We start from the raw sequence: 18,062 nt of genomic DNA, 5'->3' as shown, positions 1-18,062 counted from the left end.
CTCTGCTGCAGATCTACCACTTCTCTGAATGCTGAGCCCTGTATAACCTGCCCACACCACTGATTGGCAGCTTTCTGTGTACACTGTGTATAGTCAGATAGCTGTCTATCAGTGCTTGGCACAAGGTTATACAGAGCTCGTGAATATGGGGGACTACATGGCAGCAGGTTTACTAGTCCTCTAGTGACCTGCTGCCGATAAAACAGTAGTTTTATCAAGACTATAGCAAGCAGTGACATATCACTACGATCAGGGTCTCTGCCTTTACATGATGCTGCTCTCAAATTAGGTGGCACAAAGCCGATGATGAAGATCCTCTTTAAACATTTCTAATGAAATGCGCTTTTAATGTGAGTCATTGCCCCCTAGCTGTTAAACTTTATTACTACTAAATCTAGATATATGCCACAAATTTAATGGTAAGATATTAAAAATATAGTACTTACAATGTCATCAAGTAGGTCTTTGATCCCTCTTATAACCAGCAGAAAAAGCAAGGGTAGCATAATAGCGAACCATGGCAGAGTGGAAATTGCAGGAACAGTCTGGAAGTAAGGTAGTAATTTAATATTGTTAGAATACAAAATAGAAAGTTATGATCTGCTCTCCATTCTTTTTTATTAGTTTTTATAGGAAACATTACCTTATATTACATTTGACAGTTATGTAACGCACAGTAATTATTCATTTTTGTCAAGCTGCAATGCATTCTTATTGAACTATATGGGCGCAATTCATCAAAGGTTTTATGCCAGATAAATTGGCATTAAAAGCTTTGAAAAGTTTAAAAATTTTTGCACAACACAGAGTTTGTGTACAATTTGTGTAAAATTGGCCTTTTTCAAGCCAGTTTTCATCAGCTTGCCAAAATTTACAGAGCTGGGAAGGAGCAACTATGGGAAAGGCCGTAGCTCAAATACAGCAAAAGTTCCACCACTTTTTACTACAGAAATTCTACTCACTACTCATATTTCTGGTGACGTGCACAGGGGTGCATGCCACTTAGAAGATGCACTTCTTAATTAATTTAGGGCATCATTCTCTAGAGAGTCCTTTATTAACACTGGTGTGTGCAATGCTAGTCTTAATGACTCAAATCCTAGAAGTGTAGCTAAATGTTATACTCTAGTTAAAGCAACAAGGTTTGTCGTAGAGAAAAATTAAAATCTATAAAGACATCTCCAGAGAGGAGACATATCACCCTCACATTGAACATATGGGATTAATTCTAACTGGGGAAGTGAGAAAGAGCTGACACTTCAACCTCTATTGAAGTTGGGGCCTCCTCCGTGAACAGGCAATTACAGTAGACATCTGCTCTGAGAACCAGCCACCAAGACTCGGATTTGTTTACCCAGAGGAGGAGAAGTACACTTTTTAGGTAAGAGCTTCCTCTGTTCAAAGCACTGATCGCAGACTTTTAGGAGCCAGTGTTCAGTGATGGATATTGGGGTTTGCATCTATCCAATATTTATGGGAGATATATTTTCGACGTCGTAGCGATGGGACGAACATAATGTACTCACTCATATCACAATAAGGCCATTCTAACCCCTCCAACTTAATATCATTCCAATTGGTGATTCCATCCATGCCATGTTTCTTCTCTATAGAATGGTAAAATCACAATAAAAAACATGACGATAATATCTACTTCCTGGGGCCTCCATGGGTGAAGATAGCCTGAAAGTTGGGGATCTGATAAACTTCTATAAAATCTAGCACATCCCACAACCAGCCCCCATATGAGCTCACCAAGGGGAGGTATGTGGGCGTAACCTTGATCTAATAAGAATCAGAGGTTGGGTTTTTGTAACCTCTTTGTAGATGTTTTATAAACACTGCTTACCTTTCCGGATTAAATATATGAAATGTATTAGCTCCGTTCCACTTGCTATGTTAACCGCACCCCTGAAGCCATATGCTACCTGTAACGGGTGTCCAATCAGCCTGCATAAACGATTGGTGGTGGCAGCTAGTAGTTCCTTTTATTATTGTGGAGTTGACAGTGACAAAACAGGAGTATATATGTATATTCCATGTGTTGGAATTGGAGGTGTATATACCAAATACCATACACTCACTATGAGCTTCCCTATGACCAGCCTAGTAGTGGAAACAGCCACGGCCTTGTCCATCACTCGTCAGTCAATTGCATATTTGTCCTGACGATTGGAGGCAGCAGAGGTGTGCCTCCCTGACAAACTGGTGGCAGCGGTGGGATCCGGTGCATATTGCTGACAAGGTTCTTTACAACAAATGTAACTTTACATATAATGAAGTTCTTCCCTTTTGTGTTTCCACATGTAAATGCAAAAGCAGAACCAATATGGAAGAAGTGATGACACATGCAACACAACTGGAGTTATGAACTACATTGTCACTAAAAGCCTCCTGCATTAATTTCATCTTTGCTGTCAGGTGTTTTGCGAAAAAAATTATACAAAGAGTATTTGTTTAAAGAACCCAGTACAAATTAATATACAGGGAGATCCCCAAGTAGGAGCTAAGAAGGACCCATCACCAAGTCAAAAGTGGGCAGATTTTGCTCTTTTTTTGTTCCCACTGCTTGCCTGAACATTCAGTTTCTTTGTTTGTTTTTTTCAAGAACCAGGCAATCAAAGATATGAGCTTTTTATTTTGTGCAAATTTTTATTGTCTATTACACGGGAGTGTTGCTCGTATTGTAATTTTGAAGAGCAGCCTAAAGACAAGCACCAGAGTATCCTGTAAGTACTGCCCTCTGTAATTGAGGACTATAAAAATTAACCCCTTAATAAAAAGACCCATATCTCTGGAGCCATGTGGCTGATTGATTTAAAAAAAACAAAGAAAAACTGAATTCTCAGGGGAGCAACAGGAATATAATAAGAGCAAAAACTGTTCACTTTCGACCTGGTGATATGTCCTCTTTAAAAGGATTATAAAGGGAATTTGTCCTCAGGTTTTCGCTACCCCATCTGAAAGCTGCATGATGTAGGGGCAGAGACCCTGATTCCAGTGACGTATCACTTACTGAGCTGCTTGCTGTCATTTTGATAAAATCACTGTTTTCTCTGCTGATCTACCAGTTCTCTGAATGCTGAGCTCTGTATAACTCCGCCCACACCAATGATGGGAAACTTACTGCTCATGTACATTGTATACAGAAAATTGTCAATCTATGGTGTGGGCGGAGTTATACAGAACTGAAGAATATGCTTGACTACCTGTCAGCAGGTTTACTAGTCCTCTAATGATAATCTCCTGCTGATAAAACAGTGATTTTATGAAAACTACAGCAAACAGCCCAGTAAGTGAAAAGACGATGGAATAGGTTAGGTGGGAAAAACCTGGTGACAGATTCTCTAAGTTATTTGGTAGCATACCATTATTGATCAGTTGTGTTCTAACTTCTGACATCTGTTGGTCTACTGAATTAAGTCAACGCTTTATGATGGTTAACATTTATGATGAAGTTAACGCTTTATGATGGATATATAGGGTCAGGGTGCTTGGAGCAGGCTAAGTCTTTGAAATGGAAAAGGTTCACATGATAGCCATTAAAAACTGATGTGTTTCTGGCATGTTAAAAACACCCTTACTCATAGTCTAAATCAAGGAGTCATGGGAAAGTCTATCAAACCAACTTGGAAAAATCACTTTCAAATACTTAACAGACCTTATTATTTCAAGCTGTTTTAAAGACCTGCATAAATACAATACATTGACTAAAGCATTTGCAATTATATGAACAGTAATTTTTGTGTTTTAACATCGTTACCTATATGGAGATATTGCAACAAGTATTTATATCAAAATAATAAATATACAGTGGCATGTAAAAGTTTACAGTGGCATGTAAAAGTTTGGGCACCCTTGGCCAAAATAACTGTTATTGTGAACAGTTAAGCAAGTTGAAGATGAAATGATCGCTAAAAGGCCTAAAGTTAAAGATGACACATTTCCTTTGTATTTTAGGCTATATGTATACAGTATTTACAGTTGAAACCAGAAGTTTACATACACTATATATAAAGACATATATGCATGTTTTTCTCAATATCTGACATGAAATCAGAATAAACCTTTCCCGTTTTAGGTCAATTAGGATTACCATAATGTTTAATATTTGCCAAATGCCAGAATAATGAGAGAGAGAGAATGTTTCAAGGCATTTTTATTACTTACTGCAAAGTGAAAAGTTTACATACACTAAGATTACTATGCCTTGTAATGCAGCAGCTTGCTGCATTGATAAAATGTCCAGGGGGTGTGTTCTGGCTGACCATTTACCTCCCTCTCAGGTGACTGATCACATGACTGTGACATCATCAGAGGTCCTGTGTGCACAGAAGGATATATAAATCCTGGTGGTTTTGAGATAGGGAGAGAGAGAGGCCTGGTGAAGCCTGGAAGGCAGAGGCTGGATCGCTGTGTTTGAGATGCCAGTAGTCTTGGAAGGCAAGAGGCCTGGTTCCTGTGTGGGACTCCACTAGCCTGGAAGGCAGGGGCTGGATCCCTGTGTTTGAGATACCAGTAGCCTTGGAAGGCACGTGGCGTGGAGACTACGTCTGGGAGCCTTAAAGCCACAGCAGTGGCAGAACCGAGCTGATAGAAGCAGCTGAGACCCGGCAAAGGTAAATCGGCGCTTTCAGTAAATATTGATGCTGTACCTTGCTGAAGTCTGTATTTGAAGCATAGTGGGCATAGCTGCCACTGAAAGGGCTCTAGGATACATGTGTAACATTCCTGCGAGCCACTGAGATGGACTATGTTATAAATAGTGTTGAGCCACCCCCGTAGTGTTCGAGTTCGGTTCGGTTCGTCGAACACCCGTATGTTCGCCGAACTGTTCATCGAACTGATAGTCGAACACCTTCGAACACCGTTAAAACCAATGGCAGGCAAACAAAAACACATAGAAACACATAGAAAACACATAGAAAACACTTCAAAGGTGTCCAAAAGCTGACAAACTGCTCAGAAGACACAACTAACACATGGAAAAGTGACAAGTACATATAGTCATGCGAAAAGAAAAGAGGTGGAGGAGTAAAAGGAGGGGGAGACACAGATATAGGCATGTCATGCCCTTCTAAAACCAAAAAAGTGCGAAGCCGACACGGCCAGTCCGTTCCTGCCCGTGCGACCTCCGTGTCGCCGGGTTTGTGCCAGAGCTGCGGTGGACCCTGACGGCCAGCGCCCCTCTCCCAATACTGGTGCCTGTCCGCTGGTGGGTCGAGCGAGCCCCCCTGCGGTGGAGGCAGGTCTAATCTTTTTAATTTAAATTGTCTCTCTAATTTGAATGAGTACACTTTAAATCCTTTTACAAGGATCTATTGGAGGGCAAGTCTCATGCCAGCAGCCACGGTAGCAGGAAGTGGAGGAGGTGTGGCCTGTGTTCCTAGCTGAGTGAGAGCTGTGTGGAGGAGCTCCTGGGAAGCTCCAACTAGTACTTTTTTTTTTCTCTAAGCCCGACCCTTGCATCTTCATTTTCCCAGGACCGAGGCAGGGGTGTCGGGGGGCATCCCCGGGCTTCGGCCCTCCCGGTCTGGGCCTGGTGGGGTCGGAGGACTGAATATGGATCCATCGGAGGACTCTGTGAGGAGGTCTGGGAGGCTGTCCCAGCGTGAAGCGGCTACGGTGAGCATGCCGGCATCGGCTAAAAAGGTGACTGGCAAGCCCAAGGGAAGCAAGGGGAGTGCCCCATGGGCCGAGAGGGGCCCGGACGAGTCGGCGGAGGCTTTCTCCCAGCGGGTGGTGGAGATGTTGCGGTGCCACGAAAAGGGGAAGGTGGCACTGGCGAAACTCCTGCTGGAGTTGCGGCAGGCCAAGGTGCTATATAATGCAGCAGCCCAGAGGAAGCGCCCGGCTATCGCCACGCAAATCCAGAGGTTCAAGGATAGGATTGCCGAGGTGAAGCAGAGGCAGGCGGAAATAGAGAGGGCTGCGGGTCCCTTTCTGGAGAAATTCTCTAATGATTGGCGGTTCTCGGGCCAGGAGGGGTTAACCACGCTACAAGGAAGGGGGGCGTATGAAGGGGGCCTGCCGGCCAGTGAAGGCACTCCCAGGACTATGCATGGCAGCCAGGAGCCTGGAAAGGAACGTATATCTGGAGCCCCGCCCCCTGTCCCGCCCACCACAGAGCTGGGTGCTGCCCCAGGGGTTACCCCAGCCATGGAGGAGGAGAAGGTGGGGGGTGGAGGAAGAGGCACGCTGTTAGTGAGAGCAGAGGTTAGTGTGGGCGCGGGCACAAAGGCCGGGGAATCGCGGTCCGGGGCTCCGCCCCTTGCCCCGCCCACCTCGGAGCTCAGCATGGCGGCTGTGAGAGCCGCAGGAGGAACTGCAGAGCCCAGCGGTCCCCGGTCCGGCGACCAGCCCCTTGCCCCGCCCACCTCGGCGCTCGGCGTGTCCACCATGAGAGACACACGTGGAACTGCAGAGCCCAGCGGCACCCGGTCTGCCGGCCCGTCCCTTGCCCCGCCCACCTCGGTGCTCGGCACGGCCACCATGAGAGACACACATGGAACTGCAGAGCCCAGCGGTCCCCGGTCTGTCGGCCCGTCCCTTGCCCCGCCCACCTCGGTGCTCGGCGCGGCCACAATGAGAGCCGCGAGTGGAACTGCAGAGCCCAGCAATTCCCGGTCTGCCAGTCCGCCTCTAGTCCTGCCCACCGCAGCTCTTGGCACTGCCTCTTTACAGTCTGTGGGCGGAGGGAAGCAGGAGGGACATGAAAGTAAAAGCAGCTAGCAATGCTTATAGTACCACAAGGCTCAGCAAGCCTTGTGCCGGTGCCCCGCCCCTCGTCCTGCCCACCGCAGCACTTGGAGTTGCCCAGAAGAAACCTACGGCTGGGAGGGAGGCAGCAGGGAAGACAGCAGGAAAAACAGCAGGGAAGACAGAGGCGGAACCAAGAACAGTGTCCCAGGAGGTGGCAGTAACCCCGGTCGAGCAGCCTGCCAGCGTTACTGGGGAGCCTCCTAAATCTTCCGGTCTGCGTCCTGAGCAGGTGGCGCTGCCTGCCTCCAGCACATCAGAGGAGGAAGACATGGAGGCGTCTTCGGGGTCCGGGGGGCTCATGGCAGCCATCCGGTTGCTGGAGTCCCCGGTGAACCTCCAGCATTTTTGTTTCGGGGACCAAGATCTGGGACCCGGAAAGGAGAAGAAGGGGCGCAAGAAGAAGACACAGGAGACGGTGAGTATGTGTTACGTGTTTAATGATGATACTGATGCTGCTGCTGTCTCCTGTGTAACCCCCGCCGGTCAAGGGCGCCCGGATCATGAAGTTGGTCCTCTGCGCAGGTCCGGTGGGGAGAGTAAAGGCAAATGTAAGGCGAGTGGTGATGGTGTGGCGATCCCTACAGAGGACAGTAGGGATGGCAAAGGGTCATCGCTGGCGGTGGCGCCAGACATATTCAGTGTGGTGGAGTTCCCGTCTCTGTCTCCCATGGCCTCTGGGTCTCGGGCAGAGGGAGGTGGGGGTTGTGGCGGTGGAGCCGGAGCAGCTTTTTCAGAGATCTTGGCTGAGGTCCGGAGGATGGTGGGGGAGGAGAGAGCCACTGCTTCCATATCTGGCCAGAGGGTTGAGGGGCCGCATGCTGGGGACAAGGCTGCCGGGGGTAAACCGGCCGGGGTGTCTGCACCTGTGAAGTTGGTAAAACCCGGCGCCCAAAATCCCGGCCCCTGTGATACCCAGCGCATGAATATTGGAGGGTCCAAGGTGGCAGAGGGGGAGAAGGGGAGTAAGGACAATGCTGCGGATGTGGTGAGTGTCCTGAAACCCCCCCCCAGTGATGCCGGGACCTTGGGTAAAACGGTTAGTACCCCACCTGTTCTGGCTGGCATGGATGGGGTGCATGAGGTGGGGATGAATGGGGTACATGAAGGAGGTGAGGATGTAGGTAAGGATGCAGGTATGGAAGTGGTGAGTGGTGCGGCTGGTGGTGATGGTAGTAGTGCAGGGGCGGTAGGTGAGGCTGTGAGGCAGAGTGTGAGTGTGAATGAGGGGCCATGTGTGAGGCCAAGGAATCCCGGTTCGTTGGCGGCCTCGTTAGAGGGCGGTTCACATGTCCGCACCTTTGCGGCCGCTGCCGCGGGTACTGGAGGGTTCTTGTCAGGGGATGCTGGGCAGGGTTACTTGCAATGGAGTCTCCTGGACGCCCTGAAGAGGGGAGAGCTGTCCATTACAGTGGAGGGTAGGGAGGTAGAGTTATCGTTCTGGATAGACCGACATGGTCTGTCCGCCTTCCGAGAGTTAGGGGCAGAGAACATTACGTGGTCTCTGCCGACAGCAGGGCAGGGTGGCGTCCGTAGGAATGTGGTTCATCTCCGGTGGGAAGGCAATGAAGCGCGCCCCTCTAGGGACAAGGTGGTGGAGCTTTTCCTCAGGATGGGCTTCAGGGCTGATGACATCTATGCCCTGATTCATCCCTATGGTGCCACCTTTTTCGACATCAGCTTTGTGAGATCGGAGGGCCTAGAGCTCTTCTGGTCTCAGTATGAGTTGGCTCGGATTTGCCCTGAATGGCGAGGGTTTATAGTCCAGGCTATCTCTCGCCAAAACTCAGTGAAGAAAGTGACCGTGCTCACCAGTAACGAGTCACTTTCTGAGATGGACATCATGACCTGGCTGAGCAGGTATGGGGAGGTGGTCCAGATTCCCAAAAAGAATCTGGACAAGCATGGCATCTGGTCAGGGGCCTGGACCTTTATGGTAAAACTGAAGGTCTCGGGTTACTCGGATACCCACATTCCCACTTCAACATTCTTGGGAAGGGACCGAATCCTGATCTTTTACCAGGGGCAGCCGAAGTTGTGCCACAGGTGCGGCAGCCTCTCTCACTTCAGCGCGGGGTGCAAGGTGGAGAAGTGCGCAATGTGTGGAGGGGTGAGTCATCTGGCCGCAACCTGTAGGGACATTCGGTGTAACCTGTGTGGTGTCTTGGGACACCCGTTTAGTCGCTGTCCACGCTCCTATGCCAATGTTGGCCTGAATCCGGGAGGTGCTGGCAGGGAGGAGGCGAGGACCAGACAAGCCGGTGAAGGGACTAGCGGCGGCATAGGAAGTAAGGGACCGGTGAGGAGCAGAACTCCCCCTGAGGCGGGAGGTAAAGAGCAGCGTCCGAGGAGAGTGGTGGCGAGGGACCAGGGGGTTATGTCCCTGCCTCTGGTCCCTAGTTTGGGGGAGCTTGCAGCTGAGGTCCCGGACAGTGAGATAGATGAAGAGGTCAGGAGGATGGTCAGGGAGGATGGGGCCACCTCTCCCTTTTCCTCATCCAGCGAAGGTGTGGATGAGGGGGGGAATGAAGAGTGGCAACAGCAAAAGAAGAGGGAGAAGGAAAGGGTGAGGAAGAAGGGTAACTTAAAGGAGAAGGCCACCCGGGGCCAGGTGCCAAAGGAAGGCTCTTCCTCCCTTCCTCCGGTGGAGCTCTCCAACCAGTACCAGGCCCTAAGCGAGTCTCCCTTGTCTTCGGATGGGGGTGAGGAGGGGGGTCTGGTGCTGGGGGTTGCGGACAAGGATGTAGGGGCTAAAGGGGTCGCCAGGCCCTCAACATCGGGGGTCGGGGAAACCGGGCCTCTGGTGGGGGGGTCGACCCAGGGCCTACTGACAAGGGCAAGGGTGCGCCTGAAACAGTTGTGCCCATTAAAGTTGAGTCTGGAACAGCAGGTATGGATGTGTCGGTGTGCCTGAAACGTGCTTTATCGTCCTCTGAGGAGGAAAATGGAGCACATGTAAAGGGTAAGGGGGGTGGGAAGAAGGTCGCTGTCCAACCTAATCACTCATGATGGCGGCACTCACCCCGTTGACGCTGGCGACCATTAATGTTGCCAGCATAAAGTCTGATGTGGCTAGGTTCACGGTCTTTCATTTTCTCGGCCAGCTTGACGCCGACATTTTGTTTTTGCAGGAGAACAGGTTGGCCGATCTCACGTCCCTTAAAAAAGCTAAGAGGGAGTGGGTACATGGCCCTTCCTATTGGTCTCTTGCGGCTGAGCCGTATAGCGGGGTGGCGGTCCTTTTTAAGACCGCAGATATAGTATGCCGACGGGTTATTGAGTAGGAAATGGGGAGGTGCTTGATCTTGGATGTGCTCATAAGGGGACAACATCTATGATCCCCAGACTAAGTGGGACCGCAAGTGTCTCTTTATGAGTATTAAACCCTTTTTGTTTTGTAGCCGACAGGTGGTCTTTGGAGGGGACTTCAACAATGTCTCGAGGCCCCAAGACAGAGGAGGTTCCAGAGACCGGTTGGCCTACGACAGCGTCGCCTTGAATTGCATAGTTAGTGAGGCTCGCCTAGTGGATGTCCACATCCGGAACACCACAGGCGACGCGGGTTACACTTATTTCAGAGGTAGTCAGAGTAGGTCTAGAATAGACAGATTTTATTTGAAGGAGGAGGCAGTCTCTTCACCTTTATCGGTGGTAGAGGTTGAATTCTCCGACCACTGCCTGATTATGTTTTCTCTGAATGTTACAGAGACTCCTCGGATGGGAAGAGGTTTTTGGAAGCTGAATTCGTCACTCCTGAAGGAAGCAGCTGTAAGACGGTCCTTTGAGGATTTCTTTCAAAGTCAGGTACCGCTACTGGGCCTTGGTAACTCTAAGTCAGAGTGGTGGGAGATCTTCAAACATCGGGTGACGAGATTCTTCCGCCAGCTTTCTAACCTCAGAAGCCTGAACAGGGATCTCCTGTATCGGGGCCTAAGGAGGAAACTCGGGGAACTTGTCTCGACTGGGGGTGGCTGTGAGGACATCACCAGGGTGAAAACCTTACTCAAGAGATGTCAGTATGATAGGCACACATCTTTGGTTTTTGAGAGGGACTTCGGGAAGTATCGCTCACCCGACCATTACAGAAACTGCAAGATGTCAGTGAGTAGTAAGATAGTGGCGGGTCTGAGGGACAGTACAGGATCCCTGACCAGGTCCAGGTCAGGGATCTTGAAGGTCGTCAGATCCTTTTACTCACATCTCTTGGGGAGGAAGGAGCTGGATCGAGATGAGACTTCGGCTTTCCTGGCTAAGGCCATTCCTGAATCAGGGGTAGACCCCTCGCTCGATGTCTTGGTGGATGAGATCAAAGAAGAGGAAGTTAGACTGGTGGTTGATGGGCTCCAGCTCAAAAATTCACCAGGTCCGGACGGCTTAACGTCGGAGTTCTACAAGACCTTTAAGGACCTTTTGGTCCCCTTATTGACTCAGGTTTTTAATGAGTGTTTCTCCTCGGGCACTCTTCCGAGATCAATGAGGAGGTCAGCTTTGATCCTTCTTTCTAAGGGAAAGGATCCATCGCACATTGAGAACTGGAGGCCCATAGCGCTTCTCAATGTGGACAGGAAGGTTTTGGCTAAAGTACTCTTTAACACGTTGGTGAAGTTTGCGCCACGGCTCCTTTCAGAGTCCCAGCACTGCGGGGTTCCTGGCCGTAGCACTTTTAGTGCTGTTCTTGGTGTCCGGGAGGCTGTGGAGCAGGGTAGGTCTGGCCTCTGGAAGGGGTATCTGCTGTCCTTGGATCAGGCCAAAGCCTTTGACCGGGTTGATCACGAGTACCTGTGGTCCGCTCTTCTGAGGTATGGTCTGCCAGGGAGGATTGTGGACTTGCTGAAGACATTGTACAGAGGGGCAGAGAGTTTCCCACTTGTGAACGGTTGGATTGGACAGGCCTTTGCAGTGGGCTCCGGCGTTCGTCAGGGATGTCCTCTCAGTCCCCTGCTGTATGTGTTCGCGATTGATCCCTTCATAAGGAGGGTGGATCGTGGACCAATAGCGGAGGTGAGGATGGACCAGGCGGGCAAACGGGAGGCCGCCCTGAAGGTAGTGGCCTATGCTGATGATGTCTCTGTTTTTGTCTCCTCGGAAGAGGAGGTGCGGGCAGTGATGTCTGAGGTGGAGGGCTACTCCAGGGCCTCTGGTTCCATTGTCAATCGGAGCAAATGTGGGAGTCTTTGGCTGGGGGGAGGAGATCCCAGGTTTGATCTCCCGGACACCCTCCCAGAGCCCCAAGAGTATGCCAAGATCCTAGGTGTTGAATTTGGCCAGGGTGATTACCCAACCAAAAACTGGGAAGGTAGACTTAAAACTGCCGCCCAGAGAGTGGACCAGTGGAAGGGTTGGTCTTTGATCCTGAGGGAAAGGATGAGCTTGTGCAAAGGTTTCCTGCTCCCATTGTTAATGTATCTAGGCAGCGTTTGTATTTTGCCAGAGCCTCTCTGGACGCGGGTCTACTGCCTGTTTTTCCAACTGTTATGGGGAAACAGGCTGAACCTAGTCAAGCGGGAGGTTACTTACCGTACGAGTAGACTAGGGAGGTTGAATATGGTCAACCCCGTGGTGTTCTTGGTTTGCACCTTTCTTAAGCTAAATGTATCAAACCTCTGGAAAGAGAGGGCTCCTCTGTGGGTATTCTCCTGTAGGGGATGGTTACAGTCCTTCTTCCAGGATTGGGAGACAGGAGGGCGTGTGAAGGATCTTCGCACACCGCACGGGCATCTCCCGGCTTATGTTACCCCGGTTTTGAAGGTAATACGCCGGTGGGGTTTGGGAGTGTGGGAGGTGAGGACTCTCACGAGGAAACTTCTCGAGGAGAGGATCTTATCGACCCATTTTCAAAAGCCACTGGCCCTCAGGGACTGCCCAAGTCAGGATCTGGAGGTGGGGTTGCGTCTTTTAAATTCAAAACGGATCCCCGCAAAGTATTGGGACTTGACTTGGCGCTGCTTTCAGGGTAAGCTGTATGTGAGGGACAACTTGAAGTACAGGAACTTCGAGGATAGGAATTGTCCTCGTGAGAGTTGTGCTGACACGCTTGAGAGCATGGAGCACTTCCTGCTTCAGTGTCCCTTTAATGCAGAGGTATGCAACAGGGTGGGCGCTTCCATTGGCTGGCATAGGCTGGCGGGCCTCTCCTACGCTGAGTGGGCCTATGGAGCGTTCAGAGACCTTGGTGGACGGGACCAGTGCACTCTTTTTCTAGTTAGCCTAGTGGTTAGGTTTTCACATGGAATGCACGGTGTTTAGTGTCGACGGGCAGTAAAATCCTCCCAGTGGGTGAGGTATGTATCAACATCCTTGGTGACCTGGTGAAGGTGCACTCCTTGGAGTATGAAAGGCTGGGTGCATCAGGGTCCTCCCGTCTCTGGAGGGGTTTCTCCTTCCAGGTGCCTTAGTTCTGGATTGCTCCAAGCCTCCTGGTGGTGGGCTAAGTTCTCACCGTAGCTTTTTGTTTTGAGAATGGTATCATGAAAAGGGTTTACAAGCACCGAACCGGTGCGGATGGTATTTTTGTTATTGTTCTTGTTGTTGTTATTATTATTATTGTTGTCTTATTGTTCTTTTACTTTGGGGGTTAGTTAGGTGGGGTGGGGGTTTTGAGGGGGGTTAAGCATGAACTTGGACCTGCCCGGGCCCAAAACTGTCGGGGTTCGCCCTAAGTCCGGAAGGACTTTTTCGGAACTTAGAGGCCGGTTCGGGTTGGGGGTATAGTGAGAGTTGGAGTAGTGTATGTGTTATTATGTGTTACTCATGATTTAAGTGTTGTGTGTTATTTCATATGGTTTATGTGGTTTATATTTTGTTATATGTATTTTGCTTCTGCATCTCTGGTTTTTGTTACTACAGAATCAGGTGTAAGTCTGGAGGAAGTTTGAGGTATGTTTGGATAGGCTGTGGTTGTATGGTGGTTGTCAGGCAAGTGGGGTCCCTTGTATATACATTGTTTATGTATCGGTTATATTGCTGGAAATTGTTTTCGTTACTTGTACTAGTTTGTGTTTTTACATTTATAATAAAATAGAGTTCCAGCTCCAGTAGCGTCCACTAAAGCTGCTGCAGTTAAAAAGCTTTTAGAAGGATCGAGCTTGGCGGTCCACCGCAAGGCGTCCTTCCGCCAGTCCCAGCCCCTGTGCCTTGGGGTGCCTCCCCGATGCTCTTCACTGAGTGTCCCGGGGGCCTGAACCATTTCCTTTGAAAAAATTAAGTGTCCAAACTACAGGTGGTGTAGCTTGCTTAACAGCTGGGTTAATCCGCTGACTAGCAGACACTGCTACTAGGCCCAAAGTATTGCTTGGGCTAGATGCAGTTAAAAATTTGTAATTAGATACTCTCGTTGGATGCTGAGAAAGCATTCCATAGAGTCTCCTGGCACGCCATATATTATTCTCTTAAAAAGCTTGGGGTAGGGGACCCTTTTATAGCCAAAATCATGGCCCTGTATCGCAATCCGTCAGCTAGGCTGAAGATAAATGGAACATTATCATCACCTTTCATAATCACCAATGGGACAAGGCAGGGATGTCCTCTGTCCCCTCTCTTATACATCCTAGTGATGGAGCACCTGCTCTCATCAATTCACGATAACCCCAATATTAGGGGGATTGAGGTGGGAGGCACCGAGTACAAGTGCTCTGCATTTGCTGATGATGTCCTAGTATATATCACTCAACCACATATATCCATCACTGCTGTTATGGCTGAAATAGATCACTTTGGTACATGGTCAAATTTTAAAATCAATGCAGCGAAGTCTGAGGCCCTCGATGTCTCCCTCCCCAAATCCATACAGGATTCCATCCAGTCCAACTTTCCCTTTGCCTGGCCCTCACAGGGTATCAAATACTTAGGAATTCGTATTCATAGAGACCTCTCCCGTCTATTTTATCTTAATTTTGGGTCCTTTATTGAACAACTCCATAGAGATCTTACTTCTTGGACGGTGAAGGATTTTTCCTGGTTCGGCAGAATAAATATACTAAAAATGAACATCCTACCTAAACTCTTATACCTCTTCCAAACCATTCCCGTGGTAATTCCCTCAAATTTTTGGAAAAGACTACGCAGTAGCTTTTGCAGATTTATCTGGGCAAGTGGGCATCCACGCATTCGGGGGGACGTTCTCATCAGACACAAACAAAAGGGGGGTCTTAGCCTTCCGGATTGTAGAAGGTATTACATGGCAGCAGTACACGCTAGAATCCTGGACTTCTTCCATCATTCAGAGGGGAAATTGTGGGTCAAAATAGCTCAATCCATTTGTCCTAAAGCTCTTACCACTCTCCCATGGTGCGCCCATTTAATTGTCCCCTCTCTTGGCCTCATGTCATATAGTACTTATGCCACTGCTTTGGCTTTGAGATCCCAAAAAAAAAGCTTATCCTCAATCGACCCCCAGGGCTCCTTGCTCCTGATTTCAGATAATCCAGATTTCCCACCAGGACTATCTGCAAATAGATTTCTCGGTTCAAATAAATCCCATCCGATATTATTTTCTCATGTTATCTCCAATACTTCGCTGCTCCCCCTCAATGACTTGTTACAGGGAAGAGCCACTTCCCCGAAGGCTAATTTTGAATATAGCCAGTTACAACACTTCTATTCAACTGTGAAGAAGCGCACACATCTTCATAGAGATCTCACAAACTTTGAAAAATTGAGCCTATCATTGTCACCCCCTACACACTCCATCTCCCTACTGTATAATCTCCTCATTGCCCAGGTAACTGACAATGGGCCAGGATTCTGCGGTGCATGGGAAAGGGAACTGGGGAAGTCCTTCTCTGACTCACAATGGGATAAATGTTTCTTCCTAACACATAAAACCTCAATAGGGTTCAAAGCTCAGGAAACCTCCTTCAAAATTATCTCTAGATGGTACCAGGTACCAGCAGTCCTTCATAGATGGTATCCAGTGGTCTCAGATAGATGTTGGAGATGTGGGGAGGGGGAAGGGACAATGTCACACATATGGTGGGCATGCCCTATAATAAATGCATTTTGGGCAAAGGTGGTTCCCATGATTGAGAAAATAACTGGTTTGACTATCCCTAATACGCCAGAAGCCCTCCTTTTATCAATGTTACCAATAAGTAAACGTAGTTATAAAAGGTCATCAATAGGCTACCTAATACAGGCGGCTAAGAATGTCATTCCACGACACTGGAAAAGCAGAGACCCACCCACTGTGGAGGAATGGTTTGCGGAGATCTCCCTCCTTAATAGGATGGAGCATCTGATTGCCATCTCACCGGCTGATCTTGATAGATACTGTGTGATTTGAAGGGATTGGATTGATTTGCAAAACTCTGACGCCTACCATCTAGCCCCCAACTAAAGTTATTCGTGATGTCGGCACAACAATGATCATAATCGCACTCTATTGATTGGTCTGCCGTGGTCCGCTCCCTCTCTCTCTATCTTTCATATGGAAAAATACATGCTTGATCTGGATATTGATGGAAAACCCTCCCTGTACCCCCCAATGTACTGTCGTTATGCATAGATTTATAGTTATACTACCCCTTTTACTATGTATATTGTATTTTCTTGTACTTTTTCAACACAAAAATAAAAAAAAATTGTAATTAGATCTACAGGCGGTGGCTACTCCGCTGACTAGCAGACACTGAAGCTTTGGAGCAGACCTCTGATTCCCAGGCTATAGTATGAGTAAACAGCTCTTCAGACTCAACCATCTGTGTTACCCCAAGCCATAGTGTATGTAGTTTCTTACGGTTAAAAGGGGGTGGGGGGGAGACCCGACCCACCTGGAATTGACGATGGCAATGTCATGTAAAACACAGCAAGGGGACTCCAAAAAGAGTCTCCATTTTTTCCCAAAATTGTGGCACAGACACCACTTAAGTGGCATCAATTGTCCCAGAGTTGCTTAAAATGGTTGGTGAGGTGATTTTCCAAAATCCTCAAGCTTTTAGTCTCCCCAGAATGACAGAGGTGGGGCAGATGGTGGTTGTCCCGGCCCGCTAGGCCGCATTGTAGCACAGTGAGCTTCGCACTGCAACTTATGCTTCATACCCGTGTGACGGTTCATGCATGAAAAACTCAAACTATGGATTTTTTGGCCTCTACTTAGCTTTTGGTGACAAATGTTACAGATAACACGAGTTGGGTCATCCTTATCGATCTGAAAAAATGCACAGGCTATGCAAGGTTTAGAGCCCATGCGACTCTGCTACTAGCAATACTATCAAATGATTGGCTGGGTTAGATGCAGAGCGTCTGGGTTTGGTTGGGGGTCCCCACAGTCTGCCTAGGCTAGATGCAGTTAAAAATTATTATTAGATACACAGGCGGTGCAGCTTGCTTCGCAGCTGGGCTAATACGCCCAAAGTATTGGTAGACTCTATCCTAAATAAGGAAGGATTCACTGACTGTGGTGTCCCCTCCGTGGGCCGTGGCGATTGGTGGAGATTTGGTGGATGATTATAGGAGAAAGCTCCTTAATAGAGAAAGTTGGTGGATTTATACTTTAAATACACGTGTACCAGCGGGTTTAAACATCAGACATGATTTGATGTATCATTATGAATGATCATTTATAGATTATTATTATATATATGTTCCTTTTTTCTTCTTTTCTTTTTCTTTTGGATTATTTATATTTATATGCATTGTTTCTATGCTATACGATTTTAACATGGTATGTGTGTTTAAATTTCTGATAAACTCAGCCTTGAACAGGTGCATAGCAGGACATGACATATAAATACCACTTCCTTGCTGTTTTTTTGCTATGCAATGATTAAGAACCTTTAGTTCGAAACGCGTTTGCTGTTCTTCTCCAAGGTGGACTTTTAAAATATTTTTTGTATGACCCAATAAAAAGTGGATTTTAGAAGATTTGTTCAGCTGGATCTTCCTGGTTCCTCATATTCATCTGGTAGCACTCCTGGCTCCGTGCTGTTGATCTTCTAGGTGGGTGAGCTGATTTTTTCCTTTCTTTTTCTGCCATGTGGCAATTGGTCATCCACTTTCGCTGCCCCATACTCAACGAATTCACAAACATCTGCCGTCGGTTTGGAGTCCCATTATGCCCAACCAAAAACATAGGCCCCACAACTAAAAAAAATCGTTCTTAGGCATCGAAATCGACACAACAGCAAGGTCGTTCCGCCTCCCATGGGAAAAAATACTAAAACATTACACCTGATCTAAGTTTTTTGCGCAGTATGGAAAGTAACACTACAGCAGATGCAAGTATTACTAGGTCTCCTCGTGTTTGCGAGCCGGGTGATGCCCGTCGGAAGGGTTTTTTCTCTTCATTTATCGCCCGCAACAAAATG

General features: G+C 48.2%; 1 protein-coding gene across 1 annotated transcript in view; it reads right to left on the bottom strand.

The window, feature by feature from the left end:
* Window positions 1–18,062, bottom strand: part of ATP8B3 (ATPase phospholipid transporting 8B3) — a 1,018,530-nt gene that overhangs the window by 691,817 nt on the left and 308,651 nt on the right. Inside the window, exon 5 of the mRNA XM_073686335.1 lies at window positions 447–545. Within this exon, the coding sequence (XP_073542436.1) occupies window positions 447–545 (99 nt within the window). The remainder of the gene's footprint in view (window positions 1–446; window positions 546–18,062) is intronic.

Source organism: Phyllobates terribilis, unplaced genomic scaffold (assembly GCF_046119375.1).
Source record: "Phyllobates terribilis strain yellow unplaced genomic scaffold, ASM4611937v1 Scaffold_1__5_contigs__length_1240528914, whole genome shotgun sequence".
Classification (NCBI taxonomy): Eukaryota; Metazoa; Chordata; class Amphibia; order Anura; family Dendrobatidae; genus Phyllobates; species Phyllobates terribilis.
The sequence above is the reverse complement of the archived record's forward strand: the minus strand, read 5'-3'. Positions and strand labels throughout refer to the sequence as shown.